This window comes from Aquarana catesbeiana, linkage group LG12 (assembly GCF_042186555.1).
Source record: "Aquarana catesbeiana isolate 2022-GZ linkage group LG12, ASM4218655v1, whole genome shotgun sequence".
Lineage (NCBI taxonomy): Eukaryota > Metazoa > Chordata > Amphibia > Anura > Ranidae > Aquarana > Aquarana catesbeiana.
In genome coordinates, this window is record NC_133335.1 from 79,747,775 (window position 1) to 79,768,958 (window position 21,184).

General features: G+C 40.8%; 1 protein-coding gene across 1 annotated transcript in view; it reads right to left on the minus strand.

Moving 5' to 3' along the window:
• The window catches only part of LOC141114441 (proton channel OTOP2-like), a 35,875-nt gene that overhangs the window by 11,523 nt on the left and 3,168 nt on the right, over nucleotides 1-21,184 (minus strand). The window contains exons 2-5 of the mRNA XM_073608115.1: nucleotides 17,164-17,536; nucleotides 12,679-12,815; nucleotides 4,801-4,859; nucleotides 2,636-2,757 (exon numbers count right to left, since the gene is read on the minus strand). Coding sequence (XP_073464216.1) covers nucleotides 2,636-2,757; nucleotides 4,801-4,859; nucleotides 12,679-12,815; nucleotides 17,164-17,527 — 682 coding nt within the window. The 5' untranslated portion in view covers nucleotides 17,528-17,536. The remainder of the gene's footprint in view (nucleotides 1-2,635; nucleotides 2,758-4,800; nucleotides 4,860-12,678; nucleotides 12,816-17,163; nucleotides 17,537-21,184) is intronic.

Below are 21,184 nucleotides of genomic sequence, written 5' to 3' on the forward strand. Positions count from 1 at the left end.
GGGGTGGAGCTTTCGTCGGGAAAAGGGGCGGAGCTTTCGTCGGTAGGGGCGGGGCTTTCGTCGGTAGAGGCGGGGATTTCTGTGGTCTAGAGCGGAGCTCTCAGAAGTGCAGGAGAGACGCTCAGACTCAGACTACATGAGGAGGGGCGGGGCAGGGCAGGGTCAGAGCGTCAGTGGAGCTCCCTGCCCCGCCCCTCCCTGCTGACAGAGCCTCTCTCAGCCCAAGCCGAGGTCTGCTCGGGCAGCGGGCTGGCCGCGGTGCTGGGAGCTGTAAAAATCCAGGAGGACGGGGTTTTCATGCGGTGCGGCGGGCGGCTTTTTTCCTCTGCTGACTGAGCCGCTCATGGGGCCCCTCCTGACGTCGGGCCCTCGGTCGGCGACCGAGTGACCGAATGGTCAGTCCGCCCCTGTGTGTAAGGGTCCCAATGCAGGACCACAAAGCTTGGCTCACACTGCTGCGACCCCAAAGTCCTGTGACTAGCTTGTGGCTTGCTTGCAATTTCCTTGCAACTTGCCTGCGACTTTTGTGATTTAACATTGCAGTCTTTGGCACTCAATTAGCACAAAAGTTGCAGGAAAGTAGTGCAGGAACCGTTCAGCATCCACTTTCGCATAATTAGTAGCAGCAGTGTGAACAGGGCCCCACCACTGAAATAAAGGACCTCAGGATTCAGTAGCGGCCGCCCCCCTAGTTTGCATGCTGGGATGTATGCAGGGCACCAGACTCATAGATTTCTTTGAGTTTATTTTTCTCTCAAGCACGTGATTAGAGCCGGAGGCTCTATATGGCTTGAAAAAGGTTGGGCTTGAGGCAAACCCACCCACTTGTGATTACTAGCGAATCAATATTTGCTATTGGTGGGGGGACAGCTGAAGTAGATGGTCGCATTGCTCCGCTCTTCACCCAGGGAACACCAGATCCAGACCTGCTAGCACCGCTACACTGGTCCCTGACTTGCAGCTTGCCCACCCACCGCTGTGGCATGACAAGAGTCCCATCAAGCTCCGCCACCACCCGCCGGTAAATAAACTCTCCAGTTACTTTCCCACAGTGCAGATCTTTAACATAATGGCGGCAGGAGACATCCTGCGCCGCCGGGCATCAGACCTCTAGCGTTACCAATTCTGACACACACATCCTCCGCTGTCTCAGCTGACAGAGGTGCCCCCCTCACACTGACACTAGCGACTCTGGGGAATCCTCCCAATCCATCCAGAGCCCTGTTAAATCCAGGCTGCGCAGGGACTCTTCTGGCCCTGGAGGAGTTTGTTTGCCGCCCCCCCCCCCAAAAAAAAGTTTAGCACCAGCCGTCACTGTCGGAATTGGAGTGATGGAACAGTAGTCATGGGGCCCTTCATGGTTTCTTGCACCAGGGCACTGAAGGTTCTAGTTATTAGTCTGGATATTAGCACACTGGCATATTTCTAAGGAATGATGAACAGTAATGCCCTGTACACGGTCGGAGTTTCAGATGGAAAAAGTGCGATCGGATTGTGTTGTTGGAAATTCCGATCGTGTGTGGGCTCCATCTGACTTTTTCCGCCGGAATTTCCGACACACAAAGTTTGAGAGCAGGATATAAAATTTTCCGACAACAAAATCCGATCGTTTAAATTCCGATCTTGTGTACACAAATCCGACGCACAAAAGTGCCACGCATGCTCAGAATAAATTAAAGAGACGAAAGCTATTGGCTACTGCCCCGTTTATAGTCCCGACGTACGTGTTTTACGTCAGCGCATTCAGAACGATCGGATTTTCCAACAACTTTGTGCGACCGTGTGTATGCAAGACAAGTTTGGCCCAAAATCCGTCGGAAAAAATCCGATGGATTTTGTTGTCGGAATGTCCGATCAATGTCCGATCGTGTGTACAGGGCATAACACCTCACGCATCATCATCCCACTGTACATGACGTCCATGACAGACTTGGTGCCAAGTCAATATATTTTTATGATCTACAGCACTCATTACAGCCATAGATCATGAATTCCTGGGTGCTGCAGTGAAGTGATAGATAATGCCTTCAAAACACAAAGTTTAAATAATTAGATATCACTGGCACACCATTAGCATAGGATATCAGCAAACCATTTATTGGCTACCAATGCAATGTTTTGGGGCCGCTAAGAAGCCCTTCCTCAGGCAAATAACTTACCCGATTAAGGGGTCCTCAGCCTCCCGAAGATTTTTCTTTGACCTTTTTGTAGTGAATAACAGGTTTGCTTAAAACCTATGCTAATGTTGTGTCAATCAAATCTCTATGTGTAGGCTGGGTTCGGAGGAACATATGGTGGATGGGTGTTGTCCATCCTCCCCCATCACTGTAACCCTTGAAACCCCATCCATGACACTTTGGCATTTGGTTCATTTACAAAAAAGCAGGCTTTTATTAAACCTGTGCCTGTGAGTTCTTACTGAATTGTTTGACAGAAATGTTAGTCATACTCTTGACTGCAATGGAGCCTCCCATTAGGAAAGTTTACCAATTGGCTGGAATGGGCCCTCAAAAACACTCAAGTACTGAACGTGCTTCTTCATCCAATGCTTGTGTATTTGAGTCAGTACCTTAGCTCAAGATATTTATACTTTCCACCTATCTGAGTAATATTTGCTCTTTTTACACTATCTTACCTCTCATCCATCTATGGCCACCTGTGGAATCGCCTACACTTGGAGTCTGATGAAGAGATTCATCAGTCACAGCTGCCGTCCATATTGAGAGGTTGGTGATTAGAGTCAGCATAAGGCCACACCTAAAACACAAGAATTCATAAAAGAAAAACAATAAGATCCAAAAAAAAGGTGCTTTTTTAAAAATGCTCAAAGCCTGACAAAAGTCTTCATGATTATTCTTAGTTCCATATAGAGAATTTGATAGTCCTGTCAGGGTTTATTATTGCTGTCTGTCAGCCAGTTGAGGAAATTTCACCTGAGACACCAGGACAAAAAATGAAGGGTAAATGGTGCCGCTGGGTTAGGAAGGCACAAAAAGCAGTAATAACCTGAATGAAATTCTAGATCTTTCCCATCTTGAATAATAAAAAAAAAAAGATTGTTGTAGTTTGTGTGGTTTGCCACCACTTTCTGATCCAAGAAGAAGCAATATAATGGAAAATTGTATCAAATACTTACCGTAATTTTCCTTTCCTTCCCAATACATGGCAGCATACATATGATAAAGCTCCGCCCCTATGTCCACCCGCAGGACCTGTTTAACTCTATAAAAGTCTGACTGAGAGCTACCTCCCCCATTCTGCATATAAAGCACAAAGATCAGAGGGAGGGTTCGTATGCTGCCATGGTTTGGCGTCAGGAATGGAAAATTGCAGTATTTGATACAATTTTCAATTTTCCTGACGCCAACATTTCTGCATACATATGATAAATAATGAGATTTTGAGAGGGAGGGTTTAATGATGCAAACTTAGTCTTTATTTAACAATAGACATAGAAGCTTGGATAGTTTTCCTCCCAAACTCTACTGTAATAGGAGCTGCTGGATGCACCCTGTAGTGTTTTAAGAACATATGATGTGATGACCAGCTAGCTGCTTTGCAGACTGTCTCCAGAGACACTCTTGCCCGTGCCACCCAAGAAGAAGACTTTGACTTGGTTGAGTGATCTCTAACCACCTCTGGAGGATCCTTCCTGGCTGCTCTATATGCCCGGTGAATAGTTTTGACTATCCCGGCGGAGATGGTTCTGAACGAGCCATCCTTTCCTTTAAATTTTCCGGTAGGTATGCCACATGACAATCACAGCAGAACCGTATCGCATTTGGGGCACCTAATGCGCATTGTTCAGCGATTGCCACACAATCTAAAACCAGATTGGGGGAGGTAGCTCTCAGTAAGACTTTTATAGAGCTAAACAGGTCCCATGGGTTGATATAGGGGCGCAGCTATATCATATGTATGCTGCCATGTATTGACGTCAGGAAAAAATCTTACCAATTAGCATTTTATTAGCGTTTTTCAGTACATGAAGAAAAAAAAAGCTCAAAAAAGCTGTTAAGAGCATTTTAGTAGCATTTAGAAGCAATTAGGAGCATTCAGCATTTTTTTCTGCTCCCCAAAAACTTTTTTTTCTGCTCTTAGATGCTGAAGCTCAAAAATGCTGATAATGCTGATAACCTAAAGTAGTGTGTATGGACACATAGGATAACACTATTTAGCTTCTAGGAGCAGAAAAAAAGGCCAATAACAGCTTCTAGGAGCTTACAAAAACACTAGTGTGCATGGAGCCTAAAACTATCTTCAGATAATATTATACATTGAAGTATTACCTAAATAAGATCATATGCCATACAAGCTAGAGCCATGTGGAAATGACTGTGGGCCTTGTTGGATGTATTCATAAATACACAAAATATAATTGGATACTAACATTTATATTTATATAGGTAGTAACACCAGGGATTGTTGATCCTGGGAATATCTGATTGGCACCTTGGGGATCGGGAAATTATTTTTCCAATGCTGGAGCAAATTGGAGCATGCTTCATAGCGTTTTTTTTTTTTTTTTTCTTCCTATGAATAAACTCTGGGTATGGGATTGTGTGCATGGAGGATTTCAATTTAGGTATTTTTCTGTTGGTTGAACTAGATGGACTTTTTGTCTTTTGTCAGACTATGTAACTACAAATAAATGACAGACCTGATGTTCTTTGGACATACCAGCTAGGGATGTTCTATACCTGGTATTGTGTTTCTGTATATTTCTTGATTTAAACTTTATAAAGGCTATTAAAATAAAAAAAAAAGCACCAAATATTCTTGTCCTTATCCTTGTCTTACCTGGTGAAATTCATGTGGACCTGAACACAGTCTTTACTGTATACCCAGAGAAAGTATGTCTGTAAATGGAGATAAAAAGTATACATATTAGCATTAGCAGATATTCATGGTCCATACGATCATAAGATCTGCAGAGGTGTGTATTCCTGTTAGCCAGAGCACAAGGAATCACTGGGCCCGTAATTGGAGAAAACTAAAGCACAGTGACTGAGCTGTCGATCTCTAGTAATGATTGAGAACCAGCAAGACTGTTTGCCAACCATGTGACCACTGCGACAGCCAATCAGAGAAAAGAGAAGATTTTTTTTTGCTGTCTCTTCTGTGTAGGTTCTCTCTCTTTTTGTCCTGCGACCACTGTAATTAGAATAGAAAGGATTGAGAAATCCAATATTTCATCAGAAATATTGTCACCAGAACAAGAGGTTAAATCTTTGAATGAGGACAATTTTGTAATCTTTTCCACTCCTGTTACACATGCAGGGCAGGAAGACAAGAGAAATCTCCAGAAAGGCACTTCAACAGCAAAAATAAATAAATTCACTTTAATTCAATAAACTGAAAAGAGCATTAAAGCAGAACTTCACTCTCTCATTCAAATATTTTTAAAGCGGATCTTCAGTCATTTTTTCATCTTTCCATCTTTGGATAGTAAAACATTTTTTTCTGCCAATAAATACCTTCTACAGCCCACTTCCTGTTTCGTGTCTGGAAAAAAGCCTAGGCTTATGACATCATGCACAGCTCTCTCACTCTTGTGAGAATTTGCCAGGAAGGGAGGGGGATGAGTCATAAGAGGGCCAATGAGAGCTACAGAGCTGGAGGTGTGCCTTTGTGTGTCTGTGTAAACCCAGAAAGTGAACAGGCAGCAGCTTCAGCTGCCCACAGTTAAAATGGATGCAGCCAGACTCAGTGGAGGGAGATTTCTGCAGCATATTTGGCAAGTACAGAATCACAGTATATATATAAAATAATATGCAAAGTGGTTGGAGGGAAGCTTCAGAATGGCAAAGATGTTTTCATTATATTTTATTATATTATTGTTTTTTATTATAATGATACGAGCAGAGTTCAATTCCTCTTTAACCACTTGCCAACCGCTGCACGCCAATATACGTCGGCACAATGGCAGCGGTAGGCAAATGGGCGTACCTGTATGTCCCCTTTAATTGGCAGGGATGGCAGGCGCGCCCGCCGTGTACAGCGTGTCCGTGCTCATGGGACCTGTGCACTCGATGTCCGCCGGTCTCACGGCGATCGTGTCACGGAGCCGCAGAACGGGGAGATGCCTATGTAAACAAGGCATTTCCCCGTTCTGCCTAGTGACATGACAGTGCATTTGTATAGCACTGATCGCTGTATAAATGACAATGGTCCCAAAATAGCGAGGGTGAGTCGGTTTACAATTAGGCATATAGTTGTGCCACATCCAGTGTTTACAAGAAATGAAAAAAGATCCCCAGGTGGCGGACTTTTAAGACACAAAATGGTAAAAAGGTATATTCTAATATGAAAAGTATTTATTGAAATATGAAAAATACACAACATTTAATAAAAAACATGTTGAGAATCAACATTCTAGTGTTGTCATACAAATCAGAATACATATAACGGACTAGTGTTTCCTGTACCCAACGCGTTTCGGAGGGAAAATGTAATCCTCCTTCAGGGGTATAGTTTAAACAAGAAACTCAGTATTATAGACTGGAAGTCACAATTGTTTAAAAACATAGAGGTGCCAAGAGGAGTTGTTTCCAAATTGCTTGAGCCACAGAGTTCAATATGCAGGCATACCTCAAGAACAGGAAAATGCCTGGCCCGACTGTACTGGTCCAGCTCCCCCACGCCCACACAACACCAACCCGGAGGAGGGGAAGCCAGAGGACCCACTGGTACCGAAAAGCAGGAAAGGACCCTGTGGGAATAATGTGACTGTTCGCTCCAGCACCCAGCTCAGGACTGAGAGAATGGTCCCAAAATAGTGTCAAAAGTGTCCGATGTGTCCGCCATAATGTTGCAGTCCTGATAAAAATCGCAGATCGCCACCATTACTAATTAAAAAAAAAATAATAATAAAAATGCCATAAATCTATTCCCTATTTTGTAGACACTGTAACTTTTGAGCAAACCAATCAATATAAGCTTATTGCATTTTTTTTTACCAAAAATATGTAGAAGAATACATATCGGCCTAAACTGAGGAAAAAATGTGTTTTTTTATATATTTTTTGGGGGATATTTATTATAGCAAAAAGTAACAAATATTGCTTTTTTTTCAAAATTGCCGCTCTTTTTTTGTTTATAGCGCAACAAATAAAAACCGCAGAGGTGATCAAATACCACCAAAAGAAAGTCCTATTTGTGGAAAAAAAAGGACGTCAATTTTGTTTGGGTGCAACGTCGCACGACTGCGCAATTGTCTCTTTAAGCAACGCAGTGCCAAATCGCAAAAAGTGCTCTGGTCTGGAAGGGGGTAAAATCTTCCGGGGCTGAAGCGGTTAAGCCTCGTGTTGCTATCATTAGTAAATGGATAGGAAAGTATATCACATTTGCTTAAACTCTTTTTTTTTTTTTACATTTGTTTAGTTACTTCCTTGTTTCCATGCCGTGCCATATGATGCTAAAGGCAAGTGGATTCCAGGAAGTAAATGCCTAAATGATCATCAGCCCTTACTCAAGATGGCCATGGTCAGAAATGCTAAGGGGTGTTTTTCAAAGGGATTTCTCAACAAAATAAAGCATGAAGACATGGGCAAATTAGTTAGTTTGCTTTTAATAATAAAAATGAATTAAATAGCTTTTTTGCTTTGTGGTGCTCAGATAAAGTATAGTTTCACTTTAATCTTTCCCTATGATACCCAAAACTTGAAAAAAAGTTCTGGCTACATTTGAAAGTAGGGTTGTGATCAAAACCTTTTTTCATTTAGGTTAGAACGAGGAAGAGTAAAATAAAGAAACTCAAGTGATTGTGGCTGTAATTGCCATCATCCCAATTACATTGTTTTAAAGCATATTCTCATTTGGTGGGATTTTTTAGGCAATCAAACACATTACAGTAAAACCTTGGTTTGAGAGCGTTTTGCAAGACAAGCAACACTTTTAAATAAATTTTGACTTGATATACAAACAATGTCTTGATATACAATAGCGTCATGTCACAACTGAGTATAAAAGAGAAGAGAGGCGCCTCTAAGTGTAGCAATATGACTACATTTAATGAAGGTACAACATTAAGGGTCGGTTCACACATGGGCAACACGACTTTAGCGCGACTTTGTACCGCGACTTCAACGCGGCTTCAGCGCGACTTTAGCGCGACTTCAGCGCGACTTCGGCAAATTACGAGGCGACTTGAAGTCGCCTCCATGACAGGCGACTTCGCCTGTGGCCAATCACCTCTCTGGGAGGGAGGGGGGAGGGAGGGGTTTTCTCTGCAAAGTCGCTTGAGAGATCCGACTTGCAGGCGACTTACATTGAGTTGAATGGGTACAAGTCGCCTACAAGTCGGATAGAAGTAGTACAGGAACCTTTTCTGAAGTCGGAGCGACTTCAGTAGTGTCAATTAAGACGCTCCCATTGCCTACCATGATAATCTAAATGCAAAGCGACTTGGGGCGACTTGGGGCGACTTGAGGGCGTACAAGTCGGATCCCAAGTCGCCCCAGTGTGAACCGACCCTTAGCAACTCATGTGGTTGATGATTAAAATAGGCACATCTAAGTATGCAGGCATCCGGGGTAAAGCTGTCCACATAGACCATCCTTCTCACCGCCACTGACGTCTTCCCTTCCATGCTGCGCTCTATGAACGCTTCAAGCCTCAATTTCAGATCGCTCTACTGCAGGGTAGTCTTCCCAGTCATGATTGCAGACTGACAGCGGTGAGAGCCGGCGATGTGGAGGATGGTCTATGTAGACAGCTTCACCCTGCATGCCTGCATACTTAGATGTGCCTCTTTTAATTATCAACCATGTGAGTTGCTAAATGTTGTACCTTCATTAAATGTAACCATATGGCTACACTTAGAGACACCTCTCTTCTTTTTTATACTCTGTAGCTCCTGCTGAATTTTCCTTCTTATCCCCTTGTGGAGGATTCCATTTGTGGATGAACATTTTTTGGGTACCCAACCTATCACATTGCTGTAATCTTGTTTAATGGACTATAAACTGAAGGACTTATGAATAAATGGTTGTGGAATGAATCATTGGAGTTTCCATTACTTCTTATGGGGGAAATTCATTTGATATACAAGTGCTTTAGATTACAAGGATGTTTCTGGAACGAATTATGCTCGCAATCCAAGGTTTTACTGTACTTAAAAACTATAATTTTATTGAAAATTTGTATTCATTAAAATTGTAAAAAGAACATTGTACAATCTTCACAACACATAAAGTCCAACATACAGTAGTCTATATGGCATATATCAAAGGTGCTTGAAAAATAGAAGGAATACATAGAGTGGTATCCCCCAACTACTTGCTGGAATTCCACCCCGATGATGGTGGAAGGATGGATTCAGTAGAGTGGGGGGTATACAATGTTGGACTTTTTGTGTTATGAAGATTGTACAACGTTCTTTTTCCTAAGAGGCGGCCAGCGGCGCGCGTGCCTGTGGCATGCTCCGTGAGTTGGGTTGCGGGTCCCGCGGACTCGATCGCCACGGGGATATCCGCCTTCGCCTCACAGGGAGGAAGATTGGGGAGATGCTATTGTAAAAAAGCATCTCCTCGTTCTGCCTAGTGACAGTGTCACTGATCTCTGCTCCCTGTCATCGGAGCAGAGATCAGTGACGTGTCACACATAGCCATGCCCCCCACAGTTAGAAACACGCCCCTAGGACACACTTAACCCCTACACTGCCACCTAATGGTTACCCCTTCACTGCCAGTGTCATTTACACAGGAATCAGTGCATTTGTTTAGCTCTGATTGCTGTATAAATGACAATGGTCCCAAAAAATAAAAACCCCAGAGGTGATCAAATACCACCAAAACAAAGTTCTATTTGTGGGAAAAAAAGGACATCAATTTTGTTTGAGAGTCACGTCGCACGATCGCGCAATTGTCATTTAAAGCGATGTAGTGCCGAATCGCAAAAAGTACTCTGGTCAGGAAGGGAGTAAATTCTTCCGGGGCTAAAGTGGTTAAGTAATATTTGATTGCCTAAAAAATCCCACCAAATGAGGATATGCTTTAAAAAGAATGAGGAAGAGTTTGAGTTAGAAGGGAGTGGTGTGCTTTCGCTTGCACTTAAAAGGTTTCTCCGCGTTTGTGGGAAAAAATATATAACGTAAAAAAAAAAATAATAATATATCATATACAATTGCTAGACAAGCCATATTGTAAATGAATTGTTATTAACAATTAGCTTTTCTTCTCAATCTGCAGCTAATGTAATTCTCTGTAAAATTCAATACATCATGGCAACTTGGAGCTGTTCTCTACACCTCACTTTGGAGGGATTCCTCTCACTTCCTGTTTTGATAGAGGGAATGGATCAGGAAATAAAGTGAAATCTCCCTCATGGGACACTGATGGCAAAAAACCCTCCCTTTCCCAAATAAGAAAAAACCTCCATTAGTTTCACTTTAAGGGGTTTGGGGAGCATTGCCAGGTCCAACCCTGAGAAATGATGACATGATGTAAAACAACACAAAGTAAAGTGTTATGAACACATTCTAAATTTAATGTGTGTACTGGACAGTTTGCTTTAATATTACAGAACAGGCATTGGCTTTGCAAATCATTTAAAAAAAAAAAGGATTATTAACCGCCTCAGCCCCGGAAGATGTTACCCCCTTCCTGACCAGAGCACTTTTTGCCATTCGGCACTGCGTCGCTTTAACTGACAATTGCGTGGTCGTGCGACGTTGCACTTAAACAAATTGACGTCCTTTTTTTCCTCACAAATAGAGCTTTCTTTTGATGGTATTTGATCACCTCTGCGTTTTTTTTTTTTTTTTGCGCTATAAACAAAAAAGTGCGACAATTTTGAAAAAAATGCATTATTTTTTACTTTTGCTATAGTAAATATCCCCCAAAAATATATAAAAAAACTATTTTTTTCCTCAGTTTAGGCCAATATGTATTCTTCTACATATTTTTGGTAAAAAAAAAAAAGATCGTATATTGATTGGTTTGCGCAAAAGTTGTAGCGTCTACAAAATAGGGGATAGTTTTATGGCATTTTTATTCTTAATTTTTTTTTTTATTAATAATGGTGGTGATCTGCAATTTTTATCGGGACTGAGACATTATGGCGGACACATCGGACACTTATGACACTATTTTGGGGCCATTGTCATTTATACAGCGATCAGTGCTATAAAAATGCACTGATTAAAATGTAAATGATACTGGCAGGGAAGGGGTTAACCACTAGGGGCCGATGAAGGGGTTAAGTGTGTCCTAGGGAGTGATTCTAACTGTGGGGGGGATGAGCTTCACGGTCATGCTGTACGTGGCAGGCGCGCGCCTGCTATCCCCGGCTCTTAAAGGGGACGTACAGGTATGCCCATTTGCCCACTGCTGCCATTGTGCCGACGTATATCGGCGTGCAGCGGTCGGCAAGTGGTAATGTAAAGCAAATACCTGATCTTTACTTCCAGGAGAATGAAGCCTAAAGCTAACCCCAACCATTTGTAATATAAACAAAGTCCTGTGAAGATCATGACAGTGCTGAATGGCACATGACTTTGTTTATAGACTCTAGGCTCATTTTAACTGAAGTCTTAACATAGATTTAACAAAACTACAGAGGATCACAAAACTAAAAAAAAGCAGACCCCCAGCATCAAACAACCTTGTAATTTTAACAGATCATGTAACCTAGAGGTTTTTAAATCAGAACCGCTTGCTGACTGTATAATGTATATATATGGTGGCAAGACAGCTCTCCTTGCGATCTCTGTCAATTTTGGAAAAAAAAAACAATATTTTTTACTTTTTGCTATAAAACACATCCAATAAAAAAATGTAAAAAAATCGAATTTCTTTCAGTTTAGGCCAATATGTATTCTGCTACATATTTTTGGTTAAAAAAATTCCAATAAGCGTATATTGATTGGTTTGCGCAAAAGTTATAGTGTCTACAAACTATGGGATAGATTTATGGAATTTTAATTTTTACATTTTTTCTTACTAGTAATAGCGTCGATCAGCGATTTTTAGCGGGACTGCGACATTGCGGGGGACAAATCTGACATTAAGGGACACTTTTTAGGGACCAGTGACATCAATACAGTGATCAGTGCTAAAAAAATGCACTGTCACTGCACTAATGGCACTGGCAGGGAAGGGGTTAACATCAGGGGTGATCAAAGGGTTAAATGTGTTTCCTAAGAGTGCTTGCTAACTGTGTGGGGGATGCTTTGACTGAGGGAAGACAGAGATTTGTTTTCCTGCTTAGCAGAAACACAGGATCTCCATCTTCCCCTCTGACAGAATGGTGGTCTGCCTTGTTTACACAGACAGACCGCCGTTCTGTCTGCCTTGGGAATGATCGGCGGGTCCCGGCAGACATCGGGTCACTGTGTCCAATCACAGTGGGAGCGGGTCCCTGATGGCATGCACGCGCGCCCCTCACCCAAAAAAAAAAAAAAGACATACGAGTATGTGATTTCACGCTGAAGGGCTGCCTTGACGCAGTATATGTGTGTGAGGCACTCCAGAAGTTACACTGTATGGCACCCTCTGTAAAATTTTTATACAATGGAAACTCTCCCCCCATGCCCCACTCTCCTCACCAAATTAAGCTAGTCACTGAAATGTAATCCAAATGTTGTACATGTTAGCTAAAATTGCATTGGTTACATAACATAATATCAAATTATACAGTATATCAGTTAGTAGAAAGGATTTAGGTCCTATATCTGACCTGTAAGACAAGAAACACTCCCTGGAAGACTGGGTGAACAATTTTGATTGGAGATTCACAGTGTAACAAATTGGCGGATTTACCAATCTTTAGCACAACCAGAACCAAAGAGCAGACTCCAAAGGCAGCCAGACCCACTAATGAAAAAAAAAAAAGATACCATTATTGGGCATTTTAGACTTTTTTTTTTTTCAATCGGACAAAATTTGCAACATCTACATTTATTGTGTATATTGTGTAGTATTGTGTTTAAAGAGAAAGCATAGTGTTTTTAATTTAATTTTATGTATTATGATTAAAGCAAAAAACTTCCATTTTATTCTTACTTATTTTATTTATATTTTCTATATATAATTTAAAATGTATCTACTTCTGGGCAACAGATGCAACCCTTGGCTTCCTTTCACATTTTACCAGGCTATTTGTAACTGCGTTGCTGAAAAAAATTTTTTGTTAACACAGCCCAATAGTTTAACCTCAAAGGAGTTCAAAGAGTGACTCATTATTGGTGGCATTTTTAAAGGGCTGGCCTGTTAGTATCACCTTCTTCACATCTTCTTATACTATGGACAGTTACCCTCTACTATGAACATTCAGGGAACAGTGACAATGTCTGTTTAAACCCCCCCTCACCTCGTCAGTTCTTTCCTGCTGCTCCCTTCTCTACCTCACCCCTGTGCAAACTAGCCAGTGCTTCCAAATATGGGGGAGCATGTGACCTCCCACCATGCGACTGTGCATGGTTCTAGTGGCCAAGCGCTAAGTCAGAGCACTGTCATGTAACAAAGCAGGGGAAGTCGCTGCACCCTCTAGACACTGACACCAGCCGGTACTGCTAACTGCAAATGGATGAGGGATAGAGGTCTATTGGATGGATAGAGCACTATTACAATAATTGTAATCAGAATACCAATAGCATTAGTAACCTATCACAATTATTATTATTTTTTTTTAAAAGGTGAAGTCTGATTGGTTCTCACTGGCAACCATTTTACTTTTAGATTCATTTAATTTTTTGAAAAGTGTGGTGAAATCACTTTATTGTGGGAGCAGCAATCTTTGGTCCTTTTTTATTTAGAAGCACAGAGGGAGGTTGTGCCGATTGCTTTTGCTTTATTTTCTGTCCTGACATCTTGGAGGTATTCGCCATCTAGGGAAATGTTAATGGTTTTGATTCAGATATATTTCATTTTTTACCTTTTTTAAAATAAAGTTTTATATCTTTTTTTCTTACATACAGTAAATCCCTGTTTTACATAATAATTTATATTACTGAGTGCACCAATTGCTCTAGTGCCACTGAACATTTTTTAAAGAGACAGCACAGCAGAAGCTGTTTGCCTTCAGACTCCGGGTGCCTGTCTGAAGAGAGTAAGCAGGGGAGGAAATAAGGGGAAGATCTAAGTCACCTGACTGTGTCATTTGTGTATGTAAATTTGACCTTCAGCAATAAAGCTTAAACCCAGGCAAACAACTAAAGAAAAAGATGAAGTGGAAGCTGTTTTACTTTCCAAAGGATCTGTATTTCTTTCCATCCAGTCCTGATACTAAAGCTAGCCATAAACTAGTGAAATTTGATTTGAAACTGTTGTTTTTAAAACATTTTGTTTGATTTTCTAATGGTTAGTGGTATCAAATCAAAGTTCATTTTCAACCGTAGTGAGTAGAAAATTAAAAGAAGAAGGATGGAATATTTTTCTCAATTGAATGAATTTCTATTGGTTGATGTCATTTTTGCTTGGAAATTCCATTCATACCAAAATCTAATGAAAGCAAACTAAATTTTAAAGTATTTTCTCATTGTCAGTTTGGGATTATCGAATGTACAGACATGATTTTGTTTGTTAATAAACCTACACTGCTACTGCTTGTATTTAATTGGGGCCACCGATCAGAAATGGGGCCAAGTGCTTTATTAAATAAATACCTAAAAAATGAATGATAGTTCTTCTTTAAGCAGCTAAAGATTGCTCAGAAACTGTGTGGAAAGCAGCCTGGAACTCAGTCTGGATATAAAATACAAATCATTCAAATTAAATATTTAATATACATTAATACTTATCTAGATATTTATTTTGAAGGTTGAGATATAATATCCACAAAACTTATCAGCATGTTATCTCAATGATGTAACGCATCTTATCATTATAAAGACCAAAATTATTAGTGCCCATAAAACACCTCCATAGCAACACAAGGGAATAGTAGCAACCATACAAACATTATACATCTGATAAAGCATTAATGACGTTTTAAATATATTTACAATTTAAAAGCAGGCAAATAGCTGCTGTGATAGGAGATATGATTCAGAATACTTTAGATAAGATCTGCACTGACAAATAGGATAGACTATGGTCAAAAACGTGTCACGATTATATTATCTTAATTATACCGAGGCAATTATACCCGGTGAGTGGTTGTCCTACGGGGAGCTGGTGCCTCTGAGCACGTGGTGTTTTGTGAAGGTTCATTGCAATAAAAAGGAATACGCATATTTATATATAAAGATTATATAATTTGGACACTTTGTAGTAGTCACTGGGTGTTTTTTAAGTTGGATTACATTTTATTTTATTTTTTTATGAATGCTTTTGAGTTGTTTAATTGTTGTGATAATTTTTGGAATGGGTTTTAAATGTTATAGCGTCACCCTACTATTATTTTGTTCTTTAAGGTGCCAGCAGTAACTTACATGTGACTTTTTGGAATATACATCTATTTTGTTTTTGTGACCCAGGGGTAAAATTGTTGAGTATTAGTTATTAGTGCACAATCATTTTGTTTGGGGGATCTATGATATGTAATCACTGATCAGCATCTGACACAGCTGACTGGAAATTGGTTCTTTTGGCTGAAGGTATCTGGAGTGCCCAGTGGCCTGGCAACTGGTATGAGTATGGTTGAATGGTACGGTAGCGGTACAACATAGGAAGGGATACTTACATCTGAAGTTTCCTGCCTAATAGTGTAACCTTCAATCTTCTCCCTTCATCGGGAGTGACCTGTTGACTACCCTGTTGCTTAAGAACTGGGACTAGCATGGAAGGAGGTTGCAGCTGTGGTGAAGCATAAGCAGGAAACAATGCTGTCTATATTTTCAAAGAGACCACATAGATCCCACTAGTAGGCTTTCAGAAAAGGGACCGGAGGTTGGAGTACAGACTCATACAGATGCACACCAGTCACATTCCTTGAGGATCTCTCACAGTTGATGACAGGTGAATGTTGTGTAAGTAGACATCAGTTGCAGTACTGTAGGCCAGTGGTTCTCAACCTCAGTCCTCACGTACCCTGAACAGGCCATATTTTGGGGGTTTCTCTTAGATAATATAGCTGTCCAAAATACCAAGCCTTTGACTCTTTAAAACACCTGTGCAAGATAAAGGAAAACCTGCAAACATGGCCTGTTGAGGGTACTTAAGGACTGAGGTTGAGAACTATCGCTGTAGGCAATGCTTGGATTCTGTATACTTTTTCCTCTGTTTGGATGATTGATGTGAATATTTTGCTCATACAATTCCTTCGTGGGCACCAAGGCTAAGTTTGGTTTTTGATCTGATGGTTGGGTTATGTGATGTTATACCTTGTTCACTTATGCTAATACGTGTCAATTGCTTCACTTGGGATTTATGTGCCACTTTTAAACTATTGCCACTTGAACTTTTTGCCACTTTTTAACTATTAAAATTCAAGCTGAATTCCGGCCTTATCTTCATTCTTGCACAGTTGTACAGGCTTTCTGAGAGCTTTTCATAGTGTACATTTTTAGCTGCAGCAAGTTGGATAGATCCCACCTCATTTCCTGGCTTTCTTGATCCATAAAAAAATGGCCACACAGTACATAAATTTGAGCCAATCTGGTACCCATGGGTAGGACACTACCTCCCTAAAGACTTTAATTGGTCTCCATTGGTGCTTTGAAGTGGATTGTCCCTATGACTGGTCCCTATGGTACTACATGTTTGGCAAGGATTCACTCCCTGGTCTCATCCCCCTTACACTTGGCATCCCTACCAATGCCTTGCTTACCTACATCTTTTTCTTTCCTTTTCCTACCTTGGCTACCCTTTTAACCTGTTGCTCAATACACAGAGAACTATAACCACCTCAAAAACCACTTTTACTATTGCTAACTGAAAGCTGAAAAAGTTGGAAAAGTGTATCTTGGGTCAAAGGTAAGATAAGTTGGCCTCCCAGCACTACAATACATTCTAACAGCATTAATGACACAAATCGTAGTGGTTTGGTCCTCCAAAAGGAACACACATCCAACTCTCAATAAGGGCACCAAATATCTCAAACTATCATGTCTACAAGGATATATGCCTCTCCTATATTAATTGATATGATTGTACATATTGGTTCTCATAATATACTTTACCTATCAGGTTTTCTTAGGCTTAGCTGACATATATGACAAAACTAGACCTCATGTTCTCTTTATCGTTGAAAACAAACCCTGATAAATACTTTACTTCTTACCTCGTAGCCAGATGGGACCAGCGTGTGAGTCCTTCAGGTTTCTGTAGTTCTTCTTCCTCGCTGTCCAAGTAAGATACACAATCATCCAGCAGGCAGTAAGACCCATAAGGACACAAAGCAAAGAGAGCACCTCCCGCTCAACCACTGCTACATCACTGAAGGCAGCGCTACTAACAAGAACACAGGTAAGGAGCAACACGTTCAGTCCTAGAAGTCCTGAGAAGAGTCGCCCCCCTTTCTTCCGCAAACGGTGGGGTTTTGCTTTGGTTGGAATATGATCAATACTGCTTTTCTCAAACTTTTCATCTGGTTCTGAGGATGTGGGTTTGACTGTGGAAATGTCATCGACCCCAATGTCACCCATATTCAGCAACTGGAAAAGAATTAAAAAAGACAAATTGTTGCCCACTGGCTTCTTAGTGTTATTATTTTTTAACTTTATATGTTAATTCAATTTTTCAGGTATGGCAATAGTACAGAAGGTGAATTGCATCATTGATACTAGATCACTAGATTTGCATCATTGACACACAAGCAGATTTTTGAATGAACATTCGTACGAAAGGTTTCATCAGTACATTCCATGACTTGAAAAATGTTATTCGAAAGTACTTAAAGCAATAAAGTATTGGATGTGTATGGACTATTTTTGGAGAATAAGGATATAATTTAGCGTCACTTTAATAGTAGACTACTGTTACTAGGACAGGAACACAGGGAACAATAAAAACATGCATGCATACATACAGTATCTCACAAAAGTGAGTACACCCCCTCACATTTTTGTAAATATTTTATTATATCTTTTCATTTTTTTTTTCTTTTCACAACACTGAAGAAATTACACTTTGCAACAATGTAAAGTAGTGAGTATACAGCTTGTATAACAGTGTAAATTTGCTGTCCCCTCAAAATAACACAATTAATGTTTAAAACGCTGGCAACAAATGTGAGTACACCCCTAAGTGAAAATGTCCAAATTGGGCCCAATTAACCATTTTCCCTCCCTGGTGTTGTTAGTGTTACAAGGTCTCGGGTGTAAATGGGGAGCAGGTGTGTTAAATTTGGTGCTATCACTCTCATTCTCTCATACTGGTCACTGGAAGTTCTACATGGCACCTCAAGGCAAAGAACTCTCTGAGGATCTGAAAAAAAAGAATTGTTGCCCTACTTAGAACAGGCCTCGCCATGGTCGACCAAAGAAGCTGAGTGCACATGCTCAGCATCATATCCAGAGGTTGTCTTTGGGAAATAGACGTATGAGTGCTGCCAGCATTGCTGCAGAAGTTAAAGGGGTGGGGGTCAGTCTGTCAGTGCTCAGACCATACGCCGCACACTGTATCAAATTGGTCTGCATGGCTGTTGTCCCAGAAGGAAGCTTTTTCTAAAGATGATGCACACGAAAGCCCACAAACAGTTTGCTGAAGAAAAGCAAACTAAGGACATAGATTACTGGAACCATGTCCTGTGGTCTGATGAGACCAAGATAAACTTATTTGGTTCAGATGGTGTCAAGCATGTGTGGCGGCAACAAGGTGAGGAGTACAAAGACAAGTGTGTCTTGCCTACAGTCAAGCATGGTGGTGGGAGTGTCATGGACTGGGGCTGCAATAGTGCTGGCGGCACTGGGAAGCTACAGTCCATTGAGGGAACCATGAATGCCAACATGTACTGTGACATACTGAAGCAGAGCATTAACCCCTCCCTTTGGAGACTGGGCCGCAGGTCAGTATTGCAACATTAAAACGACCCCAAACATACCTCCAAGACGATCACTGCCTTGCTAAAGATGTTGAGGGTAAAGGTGATGGACTGGCCAAGCATGTCTCCAGACCTAAACCCTATTGAGCATCTGTGGGGCATCCTCAAACAGAAGATGGAGGAGCACAAGGTCTCTAATATCCGCCAGCTTCGTGATGTCGTCATGAAGGAGAGGAAGAGGACTCCAGTGGCAACCTGTAAAGCTCTGGGGAACTCCATGCCCAAGAGGGTTAAGGCAGTGCTGGAAAATAATGGTGGCCACACAAAATATTGACACTTTGGGCCCAATTTGAACATTTTCACTTAGGGGTGTACTCATTTTTGTTGCCAGCGGTTTAGACATTAATGGCTGTGTGTTGAGTTATTTTGAGGGGACAGCAAATTTACACTGTTATACAAGCTGAACACTCACTACTTTACATTGTAGCAAAGTGTCATTTCTTCAGTGTTGTCACATGAAAAGATATAATAAAATATTTACAAAAATGTGAGGGTGTACTCACTTTTGTGAGGTACTGTACAATACATGTGCTTTTGTTGCTGCCCTGTCCCCAAAAAAGAAATATCCCATCACCTCCTGGTACTATGACACCCTGCCTACATGGAAGTGGAGAAATCTTCCCAAAGGGAACACAAACAGGATAACACCCTATTACAGCCAAAATGTTTCAGGGGTAATACAGTCACTCTTCATCAGGGCTTAGAATACTTTATGAAAATAAATGGTATAGGAACTCCATGGAGATAAGCATCCTGTTTTCTTACTACTCCACTGCAGCCAGTAACATATATGGGACTAGTAAACTATATCAATAAAAACCTTCTACCTCTGTACAAAACAAACAAAAAAATGTTTTGGATGGAGCTGAGCTTTTATTATATTCAAATTCCATGACATAAGGTTTATATAAAGCAAAAATTGGCTGCTCACTTTTTAAGCTAATTTTGTCCAGAGCTTAGTAAATGAGGGGACTTCTATCATCCAATAATGTGCAAGCTGTTAATTCTTATTTTCCTTGCACAACATTGGGTATTCTTTGTAAAGCGAAAATTTACTACATTTACTAAGATCTGGGGCAAATTCCCTTGCAATAAGAACAACCTAGTAAATCAACCCAATTGTGTTAGGCTACTAAAAGATTAGTGTTATTTTTTAAGTACTTTCATAGGAATTGTGGACCTATACAGTGTCCTTTATGTACCTAGTGGTATAAATATATAAATGCATACACAGACAATAGAAAAGTGAATGTGTAGCTGGATATACATTTTTCAGGATATACAATGTTGACTTTTGTGTAAGGTAGCTGTATTTACATACGATATCTGCAGGCCAAGGACTGAATAATCTGAACAGGACTATTGCACTCTTTTTATAAGCAATCAAATTTTGCAGGTTTACATAAAAAGTTAAAGCAAATTGTCAAGTCACGTGAAAAAAAGCAAAGGTTATGGCTCCTGTATGGCGTAAATGTACTGGTATGTATTGAATGCAATTCAGACAGCTCAGTTCTGTCTGAGTTTATGAGTGAGGTGAAGGTTCTGGGTGTCACTGTTAGAATGATACCAATAACAGAATCTTATCTTATATTATCTATCTTAGATAAGACTGATTGTTAGGTTTTAGCAAACTAGCTGCAACTTTGAAATTTTATAGCGCTCTTGTTTTTCTCCTTTCCTAATGCATGTACAGTATAGGACTTTTTCTGCTTTGCATTCACCAACTGTTCTTAAAGTGTACCTAAAGCCCATTTTTTTTTTGACAGAAGGAAAGAGTAAAGCCTTAGACATGCGATCGGATTTTCGGCAGGGAATTGTGTGATGACAGACTGCCTAAAATCCTACCGTTAGTACGCTCCATCAGACAATTGTTGTCCAACTTTCCGCCAACAAATGTTGGATGGCAGGCTAGTAAATTTTCAGCGGACAATGGTCTGTTGTCAGATTTTTCTATCGTGTGTACACAAGTCCATCACACAAAAGTCCAAAGTACAAACACGCATGCTCGGAATCAATGCTTACCAAACACAACAAGGTGCCCAAAGGGTAGCGCACAAGAGTTGAAATTCCACGTAGTACATCACTACGTTCGTGTTTGTTGGCCGACAATTGTGTACCTTTTGTATGCAAGACAAGTTCACGGCACACGCCTTTTGGACAAAAGTCTGGTGCTTTGTCTGCCAACAATCCGATCGTGTGTACGAGGCTTTAGAGGGCATGTTTGCATTGCATTTTGTGTTCCCACAGTTAGAGATGAGCT